Source organism: Anolis carolinensis, chromosome 5 (assembly GCF_035594765.1).
Source record: "Anolis carolinensis isolate JA03-04 chromosome 5, rAnoCar3.1.pri, whole genome shotgun sequence".
NCBI lineage: Eukaryota > Metazoa > Chordata > Lepidosauria > Squamata > Dactyloidae > Anolis > Anolis carolinensis.
In genome coordinates this window covers 29,011,463-29,034,806 of record NC_085845.1, presented here as the reverse complement: position 1 = coordinate 29,034,806, position 23,344 = coordinate 29,011,463, and the positions used below count along the sequence as shown (strand labels likewise).

At 39.8% G+C, this 23,344-nt stretch overlaps 1 protein-coding gene across 1 annotated transcript in view; it reads left to right on the top strand.

Moving 5' to 3' along the window:
• The first annotated feature begins 1,153 nt into the window (after positions 1–1,153).
• col25a1 (collagen type XXV alpha 1 chain) overlaps positions 1,154–23,344 on the top strand; it is a 378,768-nt gene continuing 356,577 nt past the window's right edge. Inside the window, exons 1-2 of the mRNA XM_062982969.1 lie at positions 1,154–2,153; positions 5,566–5,635. Coding sequence (XP_062839039.1) covers positions 1,836–2,153; positions 5,566–5,635 — 388 coding nt within the window. The 5' untranslated portion in view covers positions 1,154–1,835. The remainder of the gene's footprint in view (positions 2,154–5,565; positions 5,636–23,344) is intronic.

Here is a 23,344-nt window from a genome sequence, read left to right as displayed (position 1 = left end):
GTATGGGATTTTTTATGTAGAGACAAGCCTCTCCTTTAGAAAGTGCCTTTAGTAACTGAGCAGAGAATATGCATCCTGAGTGACTATGGGTGCTTAACAACCATGCTTTGTAAACAAACATGCCCCCATGTTCCGGACATGAAGCCTTCAAGAACATATAGTAAAGGTAAAGCTTTCCCCTGACGTTAAGTCCAGTCATGACCGACTCTGGGGGTTGGTGCTCATCTCCATTTCTAAGCCAAAGAGCCGGCGTTGTCCATAGACATCTCCAAGGTCATGTGGCTGGCATGACTGCATGGAGCGCTGTTACCTTCCTGCCGGAGCGGTACCTATTGATCTACTCACATTGGCATGTTTTCGAACTGCTAGGTTGGCAGGAGCTGGGGCTAACAGCGGGCACTCATTCCGCTCCTGGGATTTGAACCTGGCACCTTTCAGTCCGCAAGTTCAGCAGCTCAGCGTTTTAACACACTGTGCCACCAGAGGCCCTTTAACAACATATACACCCACTTTATTTATTTTTCCATTCTAGAGTAAAATACACTTTTTAAAAATCGGATTGAAACAAATAAATTCATTGCAAAGGAATCCTCAGAGATGGCATGCATTAGAATCAGAGTGCATACAAGGTATGGGATTTTTTAATGTAGAGACAAGGCTTTCCTTTAGTGAGCAGAGAATGTACATCCTGGGTTGTTGTATGTCTTTTGGGCTGTGTGGCCATGTTCCAGAAGTATTCTCTCCTGACGTTTCGCCCACATCTATGGCAGGCATCCTCAGAGGTTGTGAGGTATGGAGGTATGAGGATGCCTGCCATAGATGTGGGCGAAACGTCAGGAGAGAATACTTCTGGAACATGGCCACACAGCCCAAAAGACATACAACAACCCTGTGATCCCGGCCATGAAAGCCTTCGACAACACAATGTACATCCTGCGTGATTATGGATGCTTAACAACTATGGTTTGTGAGCATGTCCCCACTTCATTTTTTCCCATTCTCTAAAACATCCCAACTCTCTCCTTTCCCACCGCTGAGCAAAACTTGGAGTGACTCCCCCCCCCCCCCCCTCTTTCCACCTATTCCTTCCTCCAAGTAAGAGTAAGTGTTCCAGTCCCATAAGGTCCAGAAGAGAACCTTGCAGAAGCAGCAGCCGGCTGAGAAGGCGAAAGAGCTGTCGGAGGCTCTGCATATATTATGCAAAGCAGCCGAATCCCCTGCCTGCCTTCCCGGCCAGGGCGAGTGGGGGGCGCCCGCCCCTCGGTCTAGGTGAATACATTATGCTAATGAGCCCCCGCGAGAGGTCCTGGCAAGCGCTGGAAGGCGGCGTGCGCGGAGAACAGTCCGGAGAAGCCAGCAAGCGGAGGAGGCGACGGCTCCTGTTCCTGACAGCCGCTCCTGAGATCGCCTCGGCGGGCAAAGAAGGGGGCTGCAAGGACCGGCGGAGGAGGGGGCCGAGACATCGCTGCCGCAAATTGAGGTAGAGGGGGATTCTTGGAGTGCACCAAGAACTAGAAAGAACAAGAGCGGAAAGAAGCAACAAGTCTGTCTTTGCGCGCCATCGAGGGGAAGAAACTCATACCTGGGAATAGGGAGCGGGCTGAGATATAGATTGGGCGGAGAGCTCTTCTACGAAGGTCCCACGTTTGTGGGGCAACCCTAGGAAATCTTGCCATGAAGCCTGCGACGCGCGCCGCATTTCTGCACTGAAAGTTGCGCGCCTGGCTTGGATTTTCCGCTTTGCCTTTGATTGCTGTTCCCGGTCTTTTGGTGGCAAAAGAGGAAGAGAGGAAGGAGTGAAGGAGGAAAGGGAGCCCTTCCCTTCCCATCTCAGCATGGTGAGCAAAAACCCCGACGCCGGGGGTCAGGATGCCAAGGGGAAGGCGGGCTGCTTCGGGGACCAGCGCTGCTGCCCCAACTGGACTGCGCCCCTGGCCTGGCTCCTGCCCGCCCTCCTCCTCTCTCTCATCTCCATCGCTGCCTCTGTCTATCTGGGAGTGAAGACCGGTGACCTTCAAGTCAGGGTCTCCGCCATCGAGAGTGCCCGAGGGGACATATCTGCTGATGCTGCTTCTTATCTGACACTGCCCGGCTATTCTTTGGATCAGCTGAATTCACTGGTACAGGACAAAGTGGAGCGGCTTCTGGCTCAGGTATGTGCTGCTCACTGAGGTTGAGCCTAAGGCTGCATCTACACCAGTGGTTCTCAACCCCTTCATACAGTTCCTCATGTTGTGGTGACCCATCTCCCTACCATAAAATTATTTTCGTTGCTACTTCATTCCTGTAATTTTGCTACTGTTATGAATTGTAACATAAATAACTGATATACAGGATGTATTTTCATTCACTGGACCAAATTTGGCACAAATACCTGATACGCCCAAATTTGAATACTGGTGGGGTTGGGGAGGGGATTGATTTTGTCATTTGGGAGTTGTAGTTGCTGGGATTTATAGTTCACCTACAATCAAAGAAAATCCTGAACTCCACCCATGATGGAGTTGAACCAAACTTGGCACACAGAACTCCCATGATCAACAGAAAATACCGGAAAGGTATTTAGGTTTTAGAGTTGTAGTTCACCTACATCTAGAGAGCACTGTGGACTCAAACAATGATGGATCTGGACCACACTTGGCACGAATACTCAATATGCCCCAATGTGAACACCGGTGGATACATTTGGGAGTTGTAGTTGCTGAGATTTATCGTTCACCTACAATCAAAGAGCCCCCTGAACCCCACCAATGATAGAATTGGGCCAAATTTCCCACACAGAACCGACCCCTCTTACACCCCCTCATGACCCCCCTCAGTGGTCCCAACTCCCAGGTTGAGAAACGCTGATCTGTGCTGTGGAATGAATGAGGTTTGACCCCACTTTAACTGCCATGGCTCTCTGCTACAGAATCATAGGACTCATAGTTCTGCAAGATCTTTTGCTTCTTTGCCAAAGAGTGCAACTCCTACTAGTAGGATTGAGTCAAAATGGTGTCACACTGCATTCGTTCCACAGCGCAGGGCCAACCTAGGGCATCCCAGGAAAAAGGTGGGCCTGGGACATCCCATTTTGCCAGCCAGCCAGCCCAGGAATGTGTGTTTACTGGAAGCTTACTGGCCAGTTGTATATTTGACCCTCTAACTCACAGCCAAAGACAGCAAATAAAAGTAAGACTGTGGCATAAAGAGAGAGACAAACTGGGTAAATATTGAGGGAAGAGGTGTGGAATAGGTGAATGTTTGTTTTGGGATGTGTCTGAATTGAGAATTAAAGGAACTAAGGGATCCATTCAGAGTTTGTCCCAGTTAAGGGAGACATGCTGAGATTAATGGGATTTACATCCCAACTTCTTCAAGTTCCATTATTTTCAAAAAGGTCACTTTGAGATAGGACCAGTGTTGGATTTACCCCCAAAGCCAGCTAATACCTCCCCACAAAGGATTCCCCCCAGGCAGGAATCAGCCAGGCCTAGAAGCTGCAAGGCTTTTCAATGCTAAACAAGGTGATTAATTACAACATTCACACCTGCCTCTAACAGACAATCATTTTTTCTCCCATCCTGGACCTTCCACGGATATATAAACCTCCCTTTCCTAGTTTTCAATATACCTCACAGCCTCTGAGGATGCCTGCCATAGATATGGGCAAAATGTCAGGAGAGAATGCTTCTGGAACATGGCCATACAGCCAGGAAAACTCACAACAACCCATATAGAATTGATTTTAGATGACTTGATAGGGACACAGTTCAGGGCAGAGGTCTCTGTGGCCTGTGTGTCTTGTATGCCAGAGAGACCATCTCTTCATGGCTAATGTTATGTTGTTGATCATATTATGTGCCTTCAAGTACAGTCTAATTCTATTATAGAGGTTTTTTGGCAGGATTTGGTCAGAACAGGTTTGCCATTGCTTTCTTCTCTAAGGCTGAGAGAGTATGAGACCTGCTCAAGGTCACCCACTCAGAGATTTTCTTGGCAGAGAAGGAATCTGAACCCTGGTTTCCCAGAGTTCTGGAGGCCATCAACACTGCAGTGTGACACCAATTTAACTGCCATGGTTCCATGTTATGGAATCTTGGGATTTGTAATTTGGTGAGGCACTGGAAATCTTTGGGAGAGAAAGCGAAAGATCTTGTAAAACAATGACTCCCATGTTTCCATAGCATCAAGCCATGGCAGTTTTTTTTTTTAGTGTCAGGAGCAACTTGAGAAACTGCATGTCATTTCTGGTGTGAGAGAATTGGCCATCTGCAAGGACATTGCCCAGGGGAGGTTACTCTCATGTCCCTGCATGGGAAGCTGGAGCTGACAGATGGGAGCTCACCCCGCTCCCTTGTTTCGAACTGCCTATCTTTCGGTCAGCAGTTCTGCCAGCACAAGGGTTTAACCCATTGTGGCACCGGGGGCTCCAGCCATGGCAGTTAAAATGGTATCAAACTGTATCAATCCTATCTTGTGGATGTACTCTTAGTCCTGCACTCAACCCACTATTCCATGTTTTCTCTCAATGTTACTTTACAAGACAGTAATGCTACCAGAGTGCCTCTGTCCATGTACAGTGTGCTTTTCTCATGTTTTCCCATTACCAACCACTGTAACACATACCAGGTTATAAAGGATGATGATGTTCCTAAGCGATGTAGCATCTGGATAGAGCAGTGGCTTCTTTCTTCATAGAAATGAGGCCCTGGCTGGCACTTCCTTGAGGAAATTCATAAACGTAAGGCTTGCTGTGATGCTTTATGAAGTGCTGTGAACCAAAAGCAGGGTTCTGTTGTATTCCATGGAAATGGAATAAAGTGGGAACCTTATAAAACCAAAGACTTGTAAAAACAGACACAAGCTACATTATCAGGGAGCACTGTGTACATTTCAAAGTGATTCTGTTCCCGCTGAATCCTAAGAGAACACTGTTTTTCTTTTCTTTTTTGAAAAAACTCAATGTTTAATGTTGTGGCTCCCAAATGCTTTGCTGAGATCTTTGGAAAGATAAAAGAAATGTTCCAGGCTCAACCAGAAACCCATGCAGACATGTGGCAGTAAAGTGTGGATCCAAGTTTCAATGGGCTGCCAGGATCAGTCTCCGGGGACAGTTTGGCAGGCTGCCGCTAGAATTTTATTGGCAGCAGTTACTCCTATAATGTGCTAGTATTTGACCTTCATGTATAAAATATTCATTGCTCTCTCATCTCTAATTTACAGATATTCACCCCAAATCAAATTTTTCAGCATTTATTCTGTACTTCTCAAATGTTGTCAGAAAGGGTTCAGATGGAGGATCTAGAACACCAGTGCAAACTAATACAAAGAAAAGCTCTCGTTTTCATGTCTCTGTGTGTAATGTGTGTGAGGGATGATCGAAGCCATTAGTTGTCTGCGTGAATGAATGATGCAATTTGAATGAAATCCAACTGCAGAAGCTATTGCCAGTTTAGTGGGTTATGAAATAGCAGTAAATCATGATTATGCACACACAACTCATTTAACACTCTTTCTCAGTTTCTGCTGCAGAGCATTGACACTATTTACTGTATTTTCAATCAACTCCTCTCTTCCTTGCAGAAGTCCTATGAGCATATGGCAAAAATCAGAACAGCAAGAGAAGCTACTCCAGAATGCAACTGCCCACCAGGTAAATGGGAACAGCTGGGAAACACTCCCTTATAACCAGACAACATCTGTGTATTAGCAGTTGTTGAACACAGTGTAGATATGTGCTCCTTTGAAAAGTTGGGTGATGGTGAAGGAGGGTTTGAAAGTAAAATATTAAAATAATTTTTTGTCCTCCGGAGGTTGGAATTGGCAGCAGAAAGGGTGACATGATTGCAACCATCCACTTACCTGGAAATATGTCCCCTTGAACTCAATGGGGCTTTTACTTGTAGAGATAACCTTATTAACATATAATGGCAGCTCTAAGCTTAGTATGTGGAAGAACTGGCACTTTTGAGCACAATATTGCCATGGTTCGTTCAGGAAAAAATGACTGTATTAAAGGGTTGAGTGAGTGTCTTGAAATCGTATAACGTGCTTTAAAGTCCTGGCTTAAATTGTTTGAATCTCTACAATATGATCTTAAGCATGCAAATTGAAAATTAAATCACAGTTGGAGTCCTCCCTAATAACTTCATTTTTGAGGTGCAGGCTGATATTGTAATCCCATATTTACTTACCTGGGAATCAGTACCTTTTAATTTAGTCTGTTTTCTCCCTAGAGTAAAACTGTATAGCATTGCTGTGCGCAGCTGAAATCACACACACAGTTGTTTGGGATGAAACTCCATTGAACATAATTACTTTTAATCAAATGATCGAAAGACATGCATTTAATAGAACTATTTGGTCTGCATCAGTGGCTGTTCCCTCCTCTTGCCTGACTGTTCTGAACAGACCAATATGTTAAATACATCAGACAGTTAAACACAGATGCAAAACTAATTTTAGTGCTTGGTTTCATTTTGTGTTAAAGAATATATAAACATTTGGGTTACTGTTTCCTTCATCATTATGCAGGGATATTTTACCAAGTGACTGCATGTCTCATGTTGTATGTCATTATTCAGATTATGAAATCACTACTGAAATGCATTAACTTCACTGGAAATTCTTTGCAAGCAAAGCAACCATTTAATTTTGGATTCTCTGAACACAGGGTCAGTATTTTGTAACAGTTTATGATTTTCTTGCTACATATCTCTTTGTAAAGGGTTTAAGTGATGCAGTTTCTGCTTAGTTTTCTGCAGTGTGCTCTTGGGTGTATTAGATGTTATCAGAGGAATAGCCTGTTTTCTCCAAGCTTCTTGAAACTAGCATAGCCTTTAAAATAAGTTGCAGGTACTTGTATATGCTGTGTCCCATTGTACGTTAAAGAACAGCACAGAATATGGGATAGCTGTGAGTTAGTTCTTTGACCTTCTAAATTTCTGGCAGCTGGTAGGTTTATCAGGTACTTATTGGGAACAAATTGTCTCAGGCCCCTTCCACACAGCTGAATAAAACGCCCCACTTTCTGCTTTGAACTGGAATATATGGCAGTGCGGACTCAGATAACACAGTTCAAAGCAGCTATTGTGGGATTTTCTGCCTTGATATTCTTGGTTATATGGCTGTGTGGAAGGGCCCTTAGTTGTAGGACCCCCTAAACATGCAGTTTTTGGGGAGCAGGTACAGAGTTTTGATTCTGTTCTCAAGTACCCTTGTGGTCCTTTGTAACGGAAACTACTACATCTAAGAAGATGTTTTTACTGCAAAACAGTAATACAGTACAAACCACTTATCCAGGGATTCCATATACATCACTTCACTCACACATGCTCAAAAATTGCCCTTTGAAGTCTTTGTGGGCCTCACTAGGGACCTCATCACATTAGCTGCTAGATTCACCATGGATCGTAGTGAATCCTGTGGGGTCTGGTGTGGGGCATGGGGAACCCGTTGCCCCATGCCCCACATTGCCTGGCATCCTCCTTATCATTTTCCATGGGGGAAAGCACCTGCCACCCTGCTTCCCCCCATTCTTGCCAATGCAACACGGGAAGCCTTTCATGTCGCCATGGTGGTGGCATACAATGCTCCCTCTTTACTTTTACTACGGTGCCCCCCAGAAGTAGTTTGACATCGTAAGAAGGGAGCCAGTGGACTCTGTGGCACAAGTGGGCCATTGCATGCCATTGAGTTTAGCCCGTCTGATGAGGTTGTAGGTTCTCCAGTACCTTCTATGGCATGCTTCAGACCTAAGAATAGTCAATATTATCCCTGCTATCCATGGTTTCAGATACCCATGCATGTGTGTGTTTGTGTATGTCTTAGAACCTATCCCCTTGGATGTGGGGGTGGATGGGTGGGGTGGGGGTCGTATGGTATAAGGATTTGTGGAAGTGGGGATAGACAGTGAGCCTGACACCAGATCATGTAATATGTCATGAACACTTCATCTGTGACTCATAATGCAGTGGCCGCTACAGGATGATGGAGCCTCTGAAAATTCAATTATTTTTGGACTTTACCCAGTGATATATTTTGCCTAAAGTGTAGTAATCTGCAGCCAGTTGTGCTTCTTCACCTATATTATTGTTGTTTATTGCCATTAAGTCATTTCTGACTTGTAACAATTCAAAGGTGAGCCTAACATGTTTGGTTGCTCTGGCATGATTTGCCTCCCTTGGAGATTGAAATAGCATGACTTGTTTAAGATCACCCAGTGGGTTGTTTCCAAGACTTAAATCACTGTTCCAAGCTACCTGTATGCAATGCTATACATTTGTTAGAATCATACTTTACATCTCTAGATGTATATGTCAAATTTCTTGGGTTACACTAAACATGCAGTGTCTGAATTGGCCTTTACTGTAATGACTAGTGCCAATATTTGAGCTTCTTGTTATCATTTTCAACAGTGTTGACATCTCTTTGGAAGTGAGCTACAGCCAGAGACTCATTTTGGTAATCATGTTGGTCCTACAGACAAACGAAACAAAGCAAGTGAGATGATTCAGTTTATTGGCCCAACTACATTTCCAAATCATGGAAGCATAAACATTCAAGTAACATAAAACTCTTTTTAAAAATCCAAAACAAATGTTTTATGGCAGGTGACTAATGTCACAAAACATTTGTTTTGGGAGAAAAAGAGTTTTGCTTTTTTATAGAAGCAGAGGTGATTGTTAGATCAACATTTATGTTTGAAGATTCACTCTGTATAACTTGAATGGATACTATATTCATCAGACAAGGATACACAAACGTTTTGCTAGGCTTTGACTCAATAATTGTCTTTCATAAATGTTACCATCTCAAATGTTGATTTTTTTTCTGATGAAGTTTTCTTATGAAGTTGAAGAATGAGTATTTCCACCATTGTGCATCAGGCCTGAATACAATTCAGAATTATAGAATAGTAGTGTTGAAAGAGACCACATGGGCCATCTAGTCCAACCCCCTGCCATGCAGAAAAAGTAGTCAAAGTACGCCTGACAGCCATCCAGCCTCTGTTTAAAAGCCTCCAAAGAAGGCGCCTCCACCACACTCTGAGGCAGAGAGTTCCACTGTCGAACAGCTCTTATGGCCAGGACCATCTTCTTAATGTTCGGGTGGAATCTCCTTTCCTGTAATTTGAACCCCTTGCTCTGAGTTAAGCTGCTTTATTTCATTTGGGAGAGATAAAGCAGGGTATATCATAATAATCATAATAATATAATAATAAAGTAAATTTGCTGGAATTAATGAACCTAAGTATGCCTAACTGCATTAAATTTAGATCTAAGCATTTATTACTGAAACAAATTTGTATTTCAGGTTCAGCCTCCCTTATCTAGAAGTCTGAAAACCTATTAACTCAACAACTTTTGCAATCAGCCACCATCTCCTGCTTTCAAGGTGGTGGCTGCGATGGTCCTGTTAATTCAGCTTTCAGATCCTCTGTCTCTCTCCAGCCTTGTGAACGTAAAGCTGGAGAGAGACTGCGGCTCTGAGAGACAAATGAAGAGGCACTCCACAACTATGTTCTTGAAGGTATCTGGTTAGGTATCTCAGTATGCGTATGCACATTCAGATATGCCAAAACTGGTCATATGGAATGCTTCTGGTCCAAGCATTTCAGATAAGAAATAGCAATCCTATATCGATAAATGTTTCTGCCCTATTTTGAAGCCCCTATGCAGCTTCTTTATACAGTTACATTTATTCTACATCTTGCTCTTCTTCTTTGCCACCACTAGAGCTCCACATTATACCAACTATTACCTAAGCATCTCCTGCCCCTTTTGATGTTTTGTTATTGTTTTGGCACTATTAGATTTCTAGGCAATAGGACATATATCCCCCAAATGATGGATCAGCGTGCATGTTAAGAATGGCATGTGTTAGGGATTGAAAAAATTTAATTCTAGGATTTTCAGATCATTAGGATTGAAACATTCTTACAAAGAGGATTTAGACATTGTTATGAGATGAGCAGTGATCTTTTGATCAGTAATCATTCCTAAAACAGGTTAATGGTGTCTATGCATGTTCCTGTGTGCATGAGAACTACATTTCAGCAATCCTGTCACAGATTATATTTGAAGTGATCAAGTGTCCCTCTGAAAAATAGGTTTCCAGACATATGTTAATTTGTAACATGTGCACACTACATATGTTAATACAGGAATTCTTGCTATTGCACAAATAATGAAAGCAACCTTCCAGAGAGAGTTTTGAACCCAGGTAAACTGATTTATGTTAAGCAGATTCACACATCAATACTAACTGACTACTGTATCATCTCTCCCAGCCCTTCAAAACTTTTAAGACATGGAATATTATTTGCATTTTTCTGGATCATACTACATTCTGTCCCACAACTGTATAAATATACTTGATGTCTGAGACCTTAATACCATGTATACAGCATCCGAAGAAACGAGTTTATATCCAGAAAAACTCATGTGACAATAAAAGCCAGTTAGTCTTAAAGGAACTGCCACATTTTCCCCTCACATTGCTCCTTTTTATCCAGACAGGTTGAGGATTTAAGAAATATTTGGATAAAATTGGTACAAATAGTGCCCCATTATCTTTATGGAAAACTTAGGAGATACATTGAAGAGAATCCTTTATAGCTGATGGTCGTTCTGATGGGTATTTGCTGCTTAACCTTCCATCATGTAAGGCAGTCAGTTATAATATTTTATGTATGCCAAGTCTGCATAGGAGTCAGATTTCTGTACAGTTGCTAATGGTCTAATTGTATTACCTGTTGTACTAGCAAACAAATGCTTGTGAGGGATAGTACCAGCTGCTTTCACTACCATATCACAAACCATGAATGCTTTGCAGGGATTTAACTCTGACATTGCAGACAGTACAAATGTGCTAGGGCAGGGAGCCTTCAGCGAGGGAAATAAATGGCTTATGTGTCATAGTTGATAATAAAACTAAAGTTCTAATCTTGGCTGGGAACTGAAGCTTACTGGATGACTTTCAGTCTAATTTACTTTATAATGTAGAAATGGAACCAAAATGCTACTTGGAGGAAGGAAAATTGATAATTAAAATTACTGAGTGATTGCTATTGAGAGACAGGTTTGATTGTTTATCTAAAATTGGACAACTGTTCAACCAGGGCACCACTTAAAATAGAGGAGTTTTAATTAACTGTTCAAATCCATCCATACTCAATTTATGTATGCTTCTATAAAAGCACAACTGTCTCTGTCACAGTTGTGAAAATATACACATTCTTTGAAAAGGGATATTTAAGACCAACTAAGAGATAGGAGTTGGCAGTATAAGCTTTCGTAGACTTAACTCTACAAGTGAAGTGCCTAGGAATAGCTGTGAATGCAGGCTGCATGTGCGAATAGTAATAGAAATGCAAGCCTTGTGAGAATGATGATGAGATAACAAGTTCAGTTTAAATTGTGGTTGTGTCTCTTTGCTATTCACACACACAACTTGTTATTTCCTAGCTTTGAAGGCCTGTAGAACTCTGGAAAGCTTCTGATTGCCTCTGGGTGCCTTTGCTGTGTAAGGCAAAGGCCTGTGTGACCAAGGAGAAGGTTTCTCTTCTGGAGAGGGCACCTTTGATGATGACAAAGGACTCAGCAATGGCCAAGAGCTCTCCAAGGCTCTTTGCCATCTGCAGTGATAGCTATAAAAGTCTAAGGAAGGATAACTATTCAGTGAAGCTGAACCAGGTTCAACCTGACTGGATAGTCTGGGTTCATTTTCCATCAATTCTGCAGTTTGGGGAAGAGCATGTAAACAACTCCATTGAATCCAGACCTGGTCCCAAGCAGCAATGTTCTGGACCAGTCTCAGATTGTCGTGTACGTGTAGATCAGGGGTCCCCAAACTAAGGCCCGGGGGCCGGATGCGGCCCTCTAAGGTCATTTACCTGGCCCCCGCCCTCAGTATTAAGACTTAAAAGGTAAAGGTTTTCCCCTGACGTTGTCCGTAGACACCTCCAAGGTCATGTGGCTGGCATGACTGCATGTCCAAGCCTCGCTTATCCAAGCCTCTGGATCATCCAAGCCATTTTTGTAGTCAATGTTTTCAATATATCGTGATATTTTGGTGCTAAATTCGTAAATACAGTAATTACAACATAACATTACTGCATATTGAACTACCTTTTCTGTCAAATTTGTTGTATAACATGATGTTTTGGTGCTTAATTTGTAAAATCATAACCTAATTTGATGTTTAATCCCTCCTTATTATCCAAGATATTCGCTTATCCAAGCTTCTGCTGGCCCGTTTAGCTTGGATAAGTTAGACTCGACTGTAATTGAATATATTGTGTATACATACCGGTATAATATTGATACTAATATTATAATGTAATACAATATAATACTAATAATTATACAATATAATAACATTAATTATACATTACATATTAAATGTAATATTACTATTATTATTATTATTATTATTATTATTATTATTATTATTAACTTCATTTGTACCCCGCTAGCATCTCCCGAAGGACTCGATGCGGCTTACAAAGGCCAAGGCCTCAACACACAATATAACAATACAAAACAAAAGGCAAATTAAAACAATTAAAACAGTATAAACAACAAGCAGTAAACAATACGCTAAAACACAATAAAACTGGGCCGGGCCAGAGTAATGGGTACAAGATTAAAAGTGCTGATGTGACAGGTGAAATATTACAGTAGTGGTATAGGACAATATAGTAATACATAATGCTAATAATATATTGTCTGTACATACAACTTGTAAGCCGCTCTGAGTCCCCTTCGGGGTGAGAGAGGGTGGGGTATAAATGTAGTAAATAAATAAATAAATAGTTGTTGTTGGGTTGTTGTTGTTTTTTTTTTTTTGCACTACAAATAAGACATGTGCAGTGTGCATAGGAATTTGTTCGGATTTTTTTTTTCAAATGATAATTCGGCCCCTCAACAGCCTGAGGGACCATGAACCGGCCCTCCACTTAAAAAGTTTGAGGACCCCTGGTGTAGATGAACCAAAGAGAAATTCAGTTTGAGGAAATTAGAAGATACTAAGAAGATAAAGTAATATTTTATTTTGAGAAAAAAGCCAAACATTTAAATTATGGTTGGCCATCCACATTTTTGTGTTGGATTTGTGGATTTGATCATTCACGGATGTGATTGAAACATTGTCTCTAGGAATCTCTGGGTCCTTCAGTTCAGTTCTGTGGAGGTTGACCATAGAATCATGCTGAAGGAGCTAGAGTAGAGCTTTCCAAAAGTGTGGTGACACATTTTTAGAAATGTATCATTTCATGACACAACAGTAATTCAGTTTTACTAGCAAACCAGAGGTTTAACCAACCCCTAATAAGAGCTTCAGATACATACATAAATTGTAATAATGAAAAGTATGGGGACATAACACATCTCATGAACATATTTCATTTATCTATATTATTAAAATATATATGATTTATTGCTTATTTTGCATAGGCCCCATATGTTTGTGATGCTTTGTTTGGAAAGCTCTGATTTAGAGATTCTTAGAGAGATCTATCTCTTGTAAAAACAGCATTTTCCCCACTTCCATGGGGGTCCTGTGCCTCAGCGAATGTGGAGGGTCACCTTTACAAGGGAAATAAGCAGCAAGAGCCTTGGAAACTTCTTTCTTTTATATATTGAAATTACATTTTAGTAACTGATATCTTTAAACCTCTTTTGATTGTGCTGAACTTAGTGATGACAGAACATCTGTTTATTTCAATGGAAACAATTGTACAAAAAGCTCACTCAACAGTATATTAACAAAAACTCAAATGTCCCGTTCCCTAGTTAACTCTCTGTGGTCAGAGAAAATCAGAGGTGAACATATATTCTATTGGGAGTTTGACAGGAAGGTTAAAAATATGGAATTCTCAACATGGGATGAGTCAGTTTGCAATAGATACTAAAACTCAGTATGTGGTCATTTAACTGAGCTGTTCTGCAAACAGCTTTTGTATAACTTAATGGATAAAATTACATACAATTATTAATGTTTCAGCAACTTTAAAAAATCCCTTTAGAGTGTAAAACAGCCCATTCATTTCTATGCTGAGATAGTTTGTTCCAAACAAGCTAAACAACAGCGCCAGCATTTTGAAAACCATGTATGCTATTTCTAGAGTTTAAAAAAATACCTGTAGCTTGGAATAATTTCCGGTCTGTAGACGCTGTCATCATTCTGAATTGCCTCTTTCTTTTACCATCTGCATCTATTTTGTGCTGCTCCTCCAAGATTCCCATCATTTTCCAATTGAAGTGTTCTCGTGCTTACTGTGCAATTTGACATGGTAAGGCACCCAAGTCTGCTTCACTGTGTGCTGATGCATGAAAATGTGTATAATCAAGTAAATGTTGTAGGCAAGGACAAACTGAAATGTTCACTTGGTGTGCTCTATGTCCATAGCTTATGTTTAGAGGAAAATAACACTGTATTATGAACATACTATTTAGACTGATTAGTTGTTTGTGGCAAGAAATGTCTTTTTTAAAAAAAATACCATTATAAGCTTATATATATGCACATTTTTCGGGTTGCTGTTGGTTTTTGTTTTGTTTTTTAACAAAAATAACCCAAGTCTTGCGGCATTTTAAAGAATAATGCACATGTTTAGTGGATTGTCATCCACTCCATAAGATGCAAGAAATATTATGCCAGGTTATATATGTGTGTTTACCTGGCTGGAAATTGTTTTGCATTAAATTATTGTTGTGGAATTGTTCAATGTCCTGTTAGTGGAATTGTTTCCTGCTTCTTGGCAGGGGGTTGGACTGGATGGCCCATGAGGTCTCTTCCAACTCTACTATTCTATGATTCTATGATTCTATGCTTCTATGATATTGTGCATTCTTTTTTGCTGCTTTAAATGGCTTTAAATAGGTAAAATTGACTTTGTGTTTCTCATTGAGATACCACAACATAGGGCCGAACATCAATATTTTGATAAATAAAATGCATGTGAGAAAATGGAATATAGTGGGGCCTTGGATTTTGGTTTCAGGGAATTGAAATCTGTGGGAGCTCAAGTTTGATTAAATACAATGGTGTGGTAAATTGTGTTATATATAAAAAATGGCAAAAACGAGGTTGGCCCTTTAGATTATAAAATATTTTCAAGCTGTGGATGGTTGAATCCGTGGATACAGAATCTGTAGATACAGTGGACCAACTGTATATACTTGTAACAGATAATATTCATGCACTTGATGAAATGTTATAATAACCGTGCAGGTCTTTAAATTGCACAAAACTCCTTGATCTTAATGTACGTGACAGAATATAGGAAAAATACCGATGGGATTAAAAGAGTATACAGTCTCAAAAGAGGCATGGGGAAACAATGGAGAAAGGAACAGGAATGACAAGTAGTAAATGTAAGGAAATACAATTAGACATCTCAAAACTAATACTGAAGACACCATGCTTGTCTCCATGGGTCTAGTCACCTTTGCATTGGATCCTGATTCTCCACATAACATTCCAGAACTTCTGGTGGTCATTATGAGGTAACCCGGGTTAACTTGGCTTAGTACTTTGTTTAAAAAGGTTGGAGGATGCTACAGAGTTTGCCTGAAACTCTGAAGTAATCCAATGGCTTCAGTGCAATGTGGACAGCAGGATCTGATTTGAACCAGTCCATTGTCAATATAGGTCACCACCAACATCCCTTTTTTCTTTTCTTGTTGGTTGTATGTGGCTGCTGCTGTCAAGCAGCTGCAGAGTTCTTTCAGAGCTCCTGGCCATTGTGAGTGACCCTTCTGACATCAGAAATTGAGCCAAATGACCAGGAAGAAAAAGGGGGTCTCCCACAGAATTTTATGGTTGTTTGCCAATGCAACCTTGAATTGACAGGACCATCTGGACACCAATCTCCTGCCACCGCAGGTTCAGGACAGTGTACATGGATGTCTCCAGATCCAATCTGGAGCATTTCTGCCGCAGACTGACCCCAAATTAGCCAGGGTAGTTTAGATGAGACTTTAGCAATACACCCAAGGTGGATTTTGATGAAGCGCTTTGAAGGAAGAACATATATACCCATCAAGGCAGAATAAGAATGATTGTGATACAGAGCAATATGTGGGATTGCTAAAGAAGAAGAGCGGTATACAAATTAAATAAATAAATACAAATAAATAAGAGAGATTGTATACAAGAATATAATGAGAAGCAGGTGCTGAAAGATAATGTAGAACAAAGGCATGAAGGACATATCAGTAAATAGCCCTAAATGCCAATTTAACCTCAGTTGAATGAAAATCCTTGCTAGTGCAAGGTCTATAGTTTTGTGCAAGGCAGCCATTGAGCTGTTTGCCACAACCACTTTGCATAAATGTGTTTTAAAATGATGTCTTGGATACCAACCTTGTACCAACTCTGAAAATGTGCAACTGCTGCACGTCTTCAACTTACACAATGGCATAAAAGGAAACATGTTATGGAAGGGAATCATATAGTAAGAGTAAAAGAAAAAGCAAATGGTTGTTAACAAGACATGAGAATGACTTTTGGAAAAGGGCCACATTAGATAGAGCAGTTGTACTCTCTTATTTTAAAAATAATTTGTATTATTTCTAGTGTTGAATCCAGCAAAAGTGTGAGAACAATTTTTGATAGGAAAGGTGAGTGAAAGGATAGAATAGATCAAAAATAAAATTAAAGAAGAGAGAGAGAGAGAGAAAAACACACAACTCCCACCGACAGTTCACCAAAATCCAGAAAGCAAACAAAAAGAAGAGAAAAAAGTATGTATGTGTATATATATATATATATATATATATATATATATATATATATATAAAAAAAATTAAAATGAAAAATATTACTCATAAAAATGTATTTATAAAAAAAGAAAGAAAAATATAGTATATAAATGTTTGACTACCTCCTTCTGCCTTTAATGGTATGGGTATAAGCCTATAACCCTATTAAGCTCAATAGTCTTTTCCTCCCTTTTTGATATTCCTAATGCATTTAAGGTTATTTATTTGCTCTTGTTTATGTGATCTTCAAAAATTGACCAATCTGTCATTTTTATATCTTTACCATTACTCTGTTTTAATAAAAAAGTCAGTTTATCCATGTTCTTTATTTCCAGAATTTTGTCTAACCATTGTGTTGTACTATAGTTGTTAAGGTGGGAGCGGACTGAGAAATAAACCAGAGGTGACGTTTTTTCTGTAATTTCCGAAAAATAACATGATTGCTCAACCAACATAGAGAAGAAAGCTGCTTGACTAGAAAAACTTAGTGCATAAAGAAGAAAATTTAACAAATTCATCTTTTTATTTCCTTCTAGGCATTCTTTCTTAAGTAGTGCAAATATTCAGTTTTCAAAAAGAGATTAAGGACCGGTTTACAAAGTGATTTTTAATTGAAATATAAACAAGGACATGATGTTGACAATTCAATACTATAGCAACACATTTCTAGTTTTCACTGTTCCATAAAGACTGTTTCCTGAAGCACTACAATTAAGGAGATTTAGACAAGAGAAAACAAATCAATTTTAAGGATTAAAACTGTCCAAAAATTGATAGCAGCAGGGTATTGGCCAAAGCTAGACTGTGTACAGTGCCCATTCAAAAGAGGAGATAAAGCAGAAGTTGAAGAGATGAGAGACCTGGAAAAAAAGCACAGTCTGCAAAGCAAATCATATATCTCTTCTTTTTATTGGCAGAACAGTTCAAATGTAATTTTTCTATTCATAGCTGTTTGGTTATCATGATTCTTTTTAATAGTATGAGGTTTCCGTATTAGTGCTGTAAAGCTTCCTAAATAAAGATGTTTATTGATGTGTAGTATCGTACAGCCTTCTCTGTAATCCGTTTAAGGCTACTTATTTTTTCCTTTACCATATAAATAAATGGGCTTTATTGGCAAGGATAAAGCCTTTACATTATAATCACCATGATAGAAAAGTAATGTTGAAAAGAATGTAAAATGATCTGGCTGCATGTTCCAGTTATAACTTTGGGGTAATTCTCATCTGCATAGAATTGCACTAACATAGTTTTAGAATGTCTTTAACATTTTTGGCATTTTTCTCTGGTTTGGTAGAAAAAAAATTGCTACCAAACATTTTTAAAATGCCTTTCTTTGGCAAAGAGACCAGGACCAACTTTGTCATGAAGCAGCTTGCAGCAGGCCCCAAACTTCATGGGAGGATGCAATGAGCTTTAATTCTCCAGGTTTGTATGTTTCAAAAATGATCTTCAGCTGAGGGATACCAGTGTTGGCTTTATTTTTAATGTTTAACTTCAGATGCAAAAAATGCCTTAAGGAAGGCCAGAGTGTTTGAAAGAATAAAATAATTGATGCCGCTGTTTAGAGCTGCTTGAGCTTTTTTATCATGTCCTTAGCAAATTCCCAATCCAATCAGCACTGCTGAAAGGATATTATTTTAAAGCAGCATGCTTGTATCTTACTTTCCCTTGATTATTTCTTTAGATTAGCTAGCTGCATTTCTTAAAGGCCAGAAACCTTAATGAGGCCTGCAGCACAGTATATTTGTGTGTTTGAAAATCTGTAGAGTTCGTTACTTATCTGAAATTGTCAGAAAACAAGCTGCAGTTTGAAATATGGAAGAAGACAGACACAATATGTAGAAATAGAAAAAAAAAAGGTTTTCATTGGCCTGAACCTGCCCCCCTCATGGAAGTATCAGAGCAGCATAGATAACCATTTGCAAATTCCCTATCTAAAAACACTTTGACAACACAGCCAGCATGGAGTCCTCATCATATGATGCACATCTACTTCTGGCAGGGCTCCATGATGGCTATGTCAGCAAAGTGTACTATGACTGGGAATTCTGAACATAGGAGATTACCTGTCTTCAGATTGGAAATCATGGTGACAGCATAGAAATACACCAGAAAGGTACATTTCCAGTGTGTGATGGGCAAAGCAGGTGATGCGAGCAATGTGGGACGCTGAGTGATGGATTTGCCTCACAGTCCCATGATTTGCCCCAATATGCTCCACGTAAAGGACCTTCCAGTGATTAAGTCATTCCCATCAATTCCTCTTACCCTGGCTGGGAAAAGTTAACAAATTATCCTGATATCAGATGACAGCTTTGAACTTCTTTAAAAATATGCATAATATCTGCCTTCTCCCTAAAATTACATTGATATGATTCTTTCTTTGGGACACTTTATGAAATAACAGGGCATTCACCTGGAATAGTTGTGATCTAGATAATATGTTGTGGAAAGTACAGTAGAGTCTCACTTATCCAACACTCGCTTATCCAACATTCTGGATTATCCAACGCATTTTTGTAGTCAATGTTTTCAATATATCATGATATTTTGGTGCTAAATTTGTAAATACAGTAATTACTGTAACATAACATTACTGTGTATTGAACTACGTTTTCATTCAAATATGTTGTATAACATGATGTTTTGGTGCTTAATTTGTAAAATCATAACCTATTTTGATGTTTAATAGGCTTTTTCTTAATCTCTCCTTATTATCCAACATATTCGCTTATCCAACGTTTTGCTGGATAAGTGAGATGTTGGATAAGTGAGACTCTACTGTAGATTCTCCTAACATATTACAAAATTGCTATCATATTTGCTGCATTGGTTATAACACATGTCGAGCATTTTTGGTCTTCCATTATATTATTTTGGCTTGCAGTTTCCATCAGCTCCACCCAGCAAGGCCAAGAGCTTTCCAAACTGTATGTTGCGACATGTTGGTGTGTTGACTGCAGTATGCATGTGTGTCACATGACTATAACAAGGAACATCTGAATCTATGTGAAATAAGCAATACATCTATAATTTAAAAATATAAATAAAAGGTTTTCATGAGATATGTTGGGTCCCCATACATTTCATTACTGCAAGTTATACATGTGTCTGTATTTCTTATAAGGGGGTCGTTTAATCTCTGATTTGCTAGTAAAACTGAATTACTGTGTTGTGAAATGATGCATGTCTAAAAACTGTGTCACCATAAAATGTTTGGAAAACTCTGACTTACGAGAATGGTTTCTGAATTATATATCGAATGAAAAGTCTGGAAGTTGTCAGAATAGCAAAGTGAAACAGTTATCTTGGAAAACCCCAGTAATAAGGACACCTTCACGCTATTATAATTTTTGGCACTATCTTTTACTTCAATCCGTCTTGGATCAGTGACATCTGAGCCAATGGAGCTCATAAAGAAAACTCACTGCCCTGGGAATTGTTGACTGATGGTATGTTTGAGCTTATATTTGCTAGGAGATTCTTTCTCATTTGTGGTTCATTGTTGTTAGCATATTCTGTGTTTTTCTGCTTTCATTTAATCTGCTACTCCTATGCTTTTTACCATGTCTTCTTAGTTTTATCGTATTTTACATTTTACTGAGATTGGAGCCCTTTCTTCTGTCCCATGCTCCCCAAAAATGGTATGGCATGGCATATATATGTGTAGAAGAAAATATGTGTGTTTTAAAGATGTTATCATTATGTTATCATTGTAGTTCATGAAATCTATACATGGGTGTTGGTAGTGGAATCCCAATTCTATCCAGAAATGCATTGATTTTAGGCTATGAGTGACATTGGAATCCCACAGAATGGAAAGTATAGGACTTCAAGTTCAGAACACTATCACAGCATGTTCATCATGTTTGTCTGTGTATTTTTATCACTTTGAGCCTTTCTTTTCCCAAGTGCATTCTATACTGCTTTCATATGTCCATTCTATTTATTTCAATCTGTGTTTTGAAGGGACTGCTGTCTTGTTTACCACCTATATTATATTGTCCTTTAAAGGTCACTGTGCAGTAATCATTGAACCCAAAAGCTGTCCTACTATCCTTACCGAATTAATATTTAGTATATTAAGTTCTGGGTTTTATACCATGTTTTTAATCTAATGATTTATGGATGTTAAAGGGAGCTTATTTTTCATAACTAGTAATATAATTTGCAAGTGGAATAGAGCGTTCAGTATACTGAAAGATAGTAAAATTTGCTAGATATAATTGTTGACACAGTTGATATAACACAGAAAAATTTAGTTGTGCTTTAAGGCTTCTGTACTAAACACATCCTTATCATTTCACAGATGAAAACCAGGACACGTGGCCAAGCAACAGAGTGTGGCAAAATTAGTAATATGTAAGAGTACGCAAGCTAGGAGATGCCACAACTGTTCAATGTGCACAAACTTTATTTCATGCACAAAGCTATTAAAAGTATTGTATAAAATCACCGCTATAACTTCTATAAGATATATATGAAAAATAAATGAAATTTGTGTTTAGCCTTGGGTCCCTTCCTGTAAGGTATCCATTATATCTGAAATCAAAAACAATCTTGGCCCCAAGTATGTTGGATAGGGAACACACAAACTGTATTTACTTACCTGAAGCCTATTCATACTGCATATTTATGGTACTATTATTTTACTTTAACTGTAATAGTTCCATCCTATGGAATTCTAGAGTCTAGTTTGGCAATGCCCAGTCAATGCTCTGGCTGAGAATTCTATATGCCCTTCCCTATGCTGCCTATCCTAGGATTCCATGGGAAAGGATGGTGTTATAATTCTGTTGAAGGGTGTTACATATTGGGGCGGGGTGTTATCAATATGCTGATGACACCCAAATATATTTCTCCATTTCTTCAAAAACAGCTTCAACTAAGGATAGTGTGTCCTCTCTGAATGAATGCCTGAGAGAGGTAATGGGCTGGATGAAGAAAAACAAATTGAAACTGAATCCAGACAAAACAAAGGTGCTTGCCATCAAGGGTCCTAATTTGGGGAAGGAGGTGCGTCAACCAGTTCTGGATGAAGTTTCACTCCCCCCAAAAGACTGTGTTTGCCACTTGGGAGTACTCCTGGACCCGTCTCTCGGGCTGTGGCGCAGGCTGTTGAGCAGCTGCAATAAATCACTCTGACCATGAGGTCATGAGTTCGAGGCCAGCCCCTGGCAGGGTGAGCACCCGTCAATTAAAAAAAAATAGCCCCTGCTCGTTGCTGACCTGGCAACCCAAAAGATAGTTGCATCTATCAAGTAGGAAATAAGGTACCACTTATAAAAAAAAAGTGGGGAGGCAAGTTTAACTAATTTACGACCTGGAATGAGGAAGTGCCGTCAGAGTGGATGATGAAGCAGCTGCTCCCCCCTGTGGCCAGAGTCGAACATCCCCTCAGGAGAAGGTTAAATTGCCTCTGCGTCTGTCTGTCTTGGTCTTTGTTTGATGTGTTTATGGGCATTGAATGTTTGCCCTATGTGTGTATAATGTGATCTGCCCTGAGTCCCCTTCGGGGTGAGAAGGGCGGAATATAAATACTGTAAATAAATAAAATAAAATAAATGTCAGCTCAGGTAGATGCGACGGTTAGGAGTGCTTAATATCAGCATCGGCTGATATACCAGGTGCGCCCCTTCCTAGATTTGGAAGACTTTAAGATTGTAGTGCATGCACTAGTAACCTCAAGGTTGGGTTTCTACAATGTGCTTTATATTGGGCTACCTTTGTACCAATTTCGGAAACTTATTTTGAAATTATTCTAAATTCTCTTGGCTTATATTTCGTGGTGGCGGCTTAGTGGTGGTGATTTCAAGTCTGGATACAAAAGATAAGCCACTAGAAACCACTGGAAGTATTATGGAAAGCTTTCCTTTTCAACCCCACTCCAAAATATCTTCAGCCTCCTTTGGGAAGAGAAAGCCTATTTGGAGTTTCTTTTGCCCATGCATTCATGTCACACAAATACCTCTGGTATGCAAATTGCCCATATCTCTGAGATAATTCTGTCGGTAAAAGGCATCGTATGGCGCTTGCCACTGATCCTGCTTGAAACTGAAGTGGATTGGTTTATTTATTCTGTTTAGCCTAATCAGCAGCTATTAATAGCCCTTGGATTTAGAGTAATGGGTTCATGATTGTTCAGGCTGTTTGGGAAAATTCAGGTTGGCATTAAAGGGCATTTGTTTCTAACTGAAGCCTGATTGCCATTGCCCCACCTCCTCAATAATTTTCTTTCTTTCCTTTGGGTGCCTAGCCATACCCCCTCTGACTGCGCTGTGCCGTATGTAGCGCATTACAAAGGCGTTACTCACATCCCTTGCTTGCATTGTGACCAAACACACTAACCTTTTTGTTAAGCCATGATGGGTAACCTTGGTTTAAACCTTGTGAAATTTCTCTGTGTAGAGAGAACGCCTTGAGAGGAACTTTGTTTTACACACAAGGCATCAGTTCAAAGTCTGGGAGAGTCCTACGGCATTCAGTGAGAAGAGGCTTAAGGAGGGAAACTTTTCACAGTGAATCGACAGATGCTACTTGAAATCATACAGAAGATACAATGGCCCTACCACTTACATACTAATTGATCT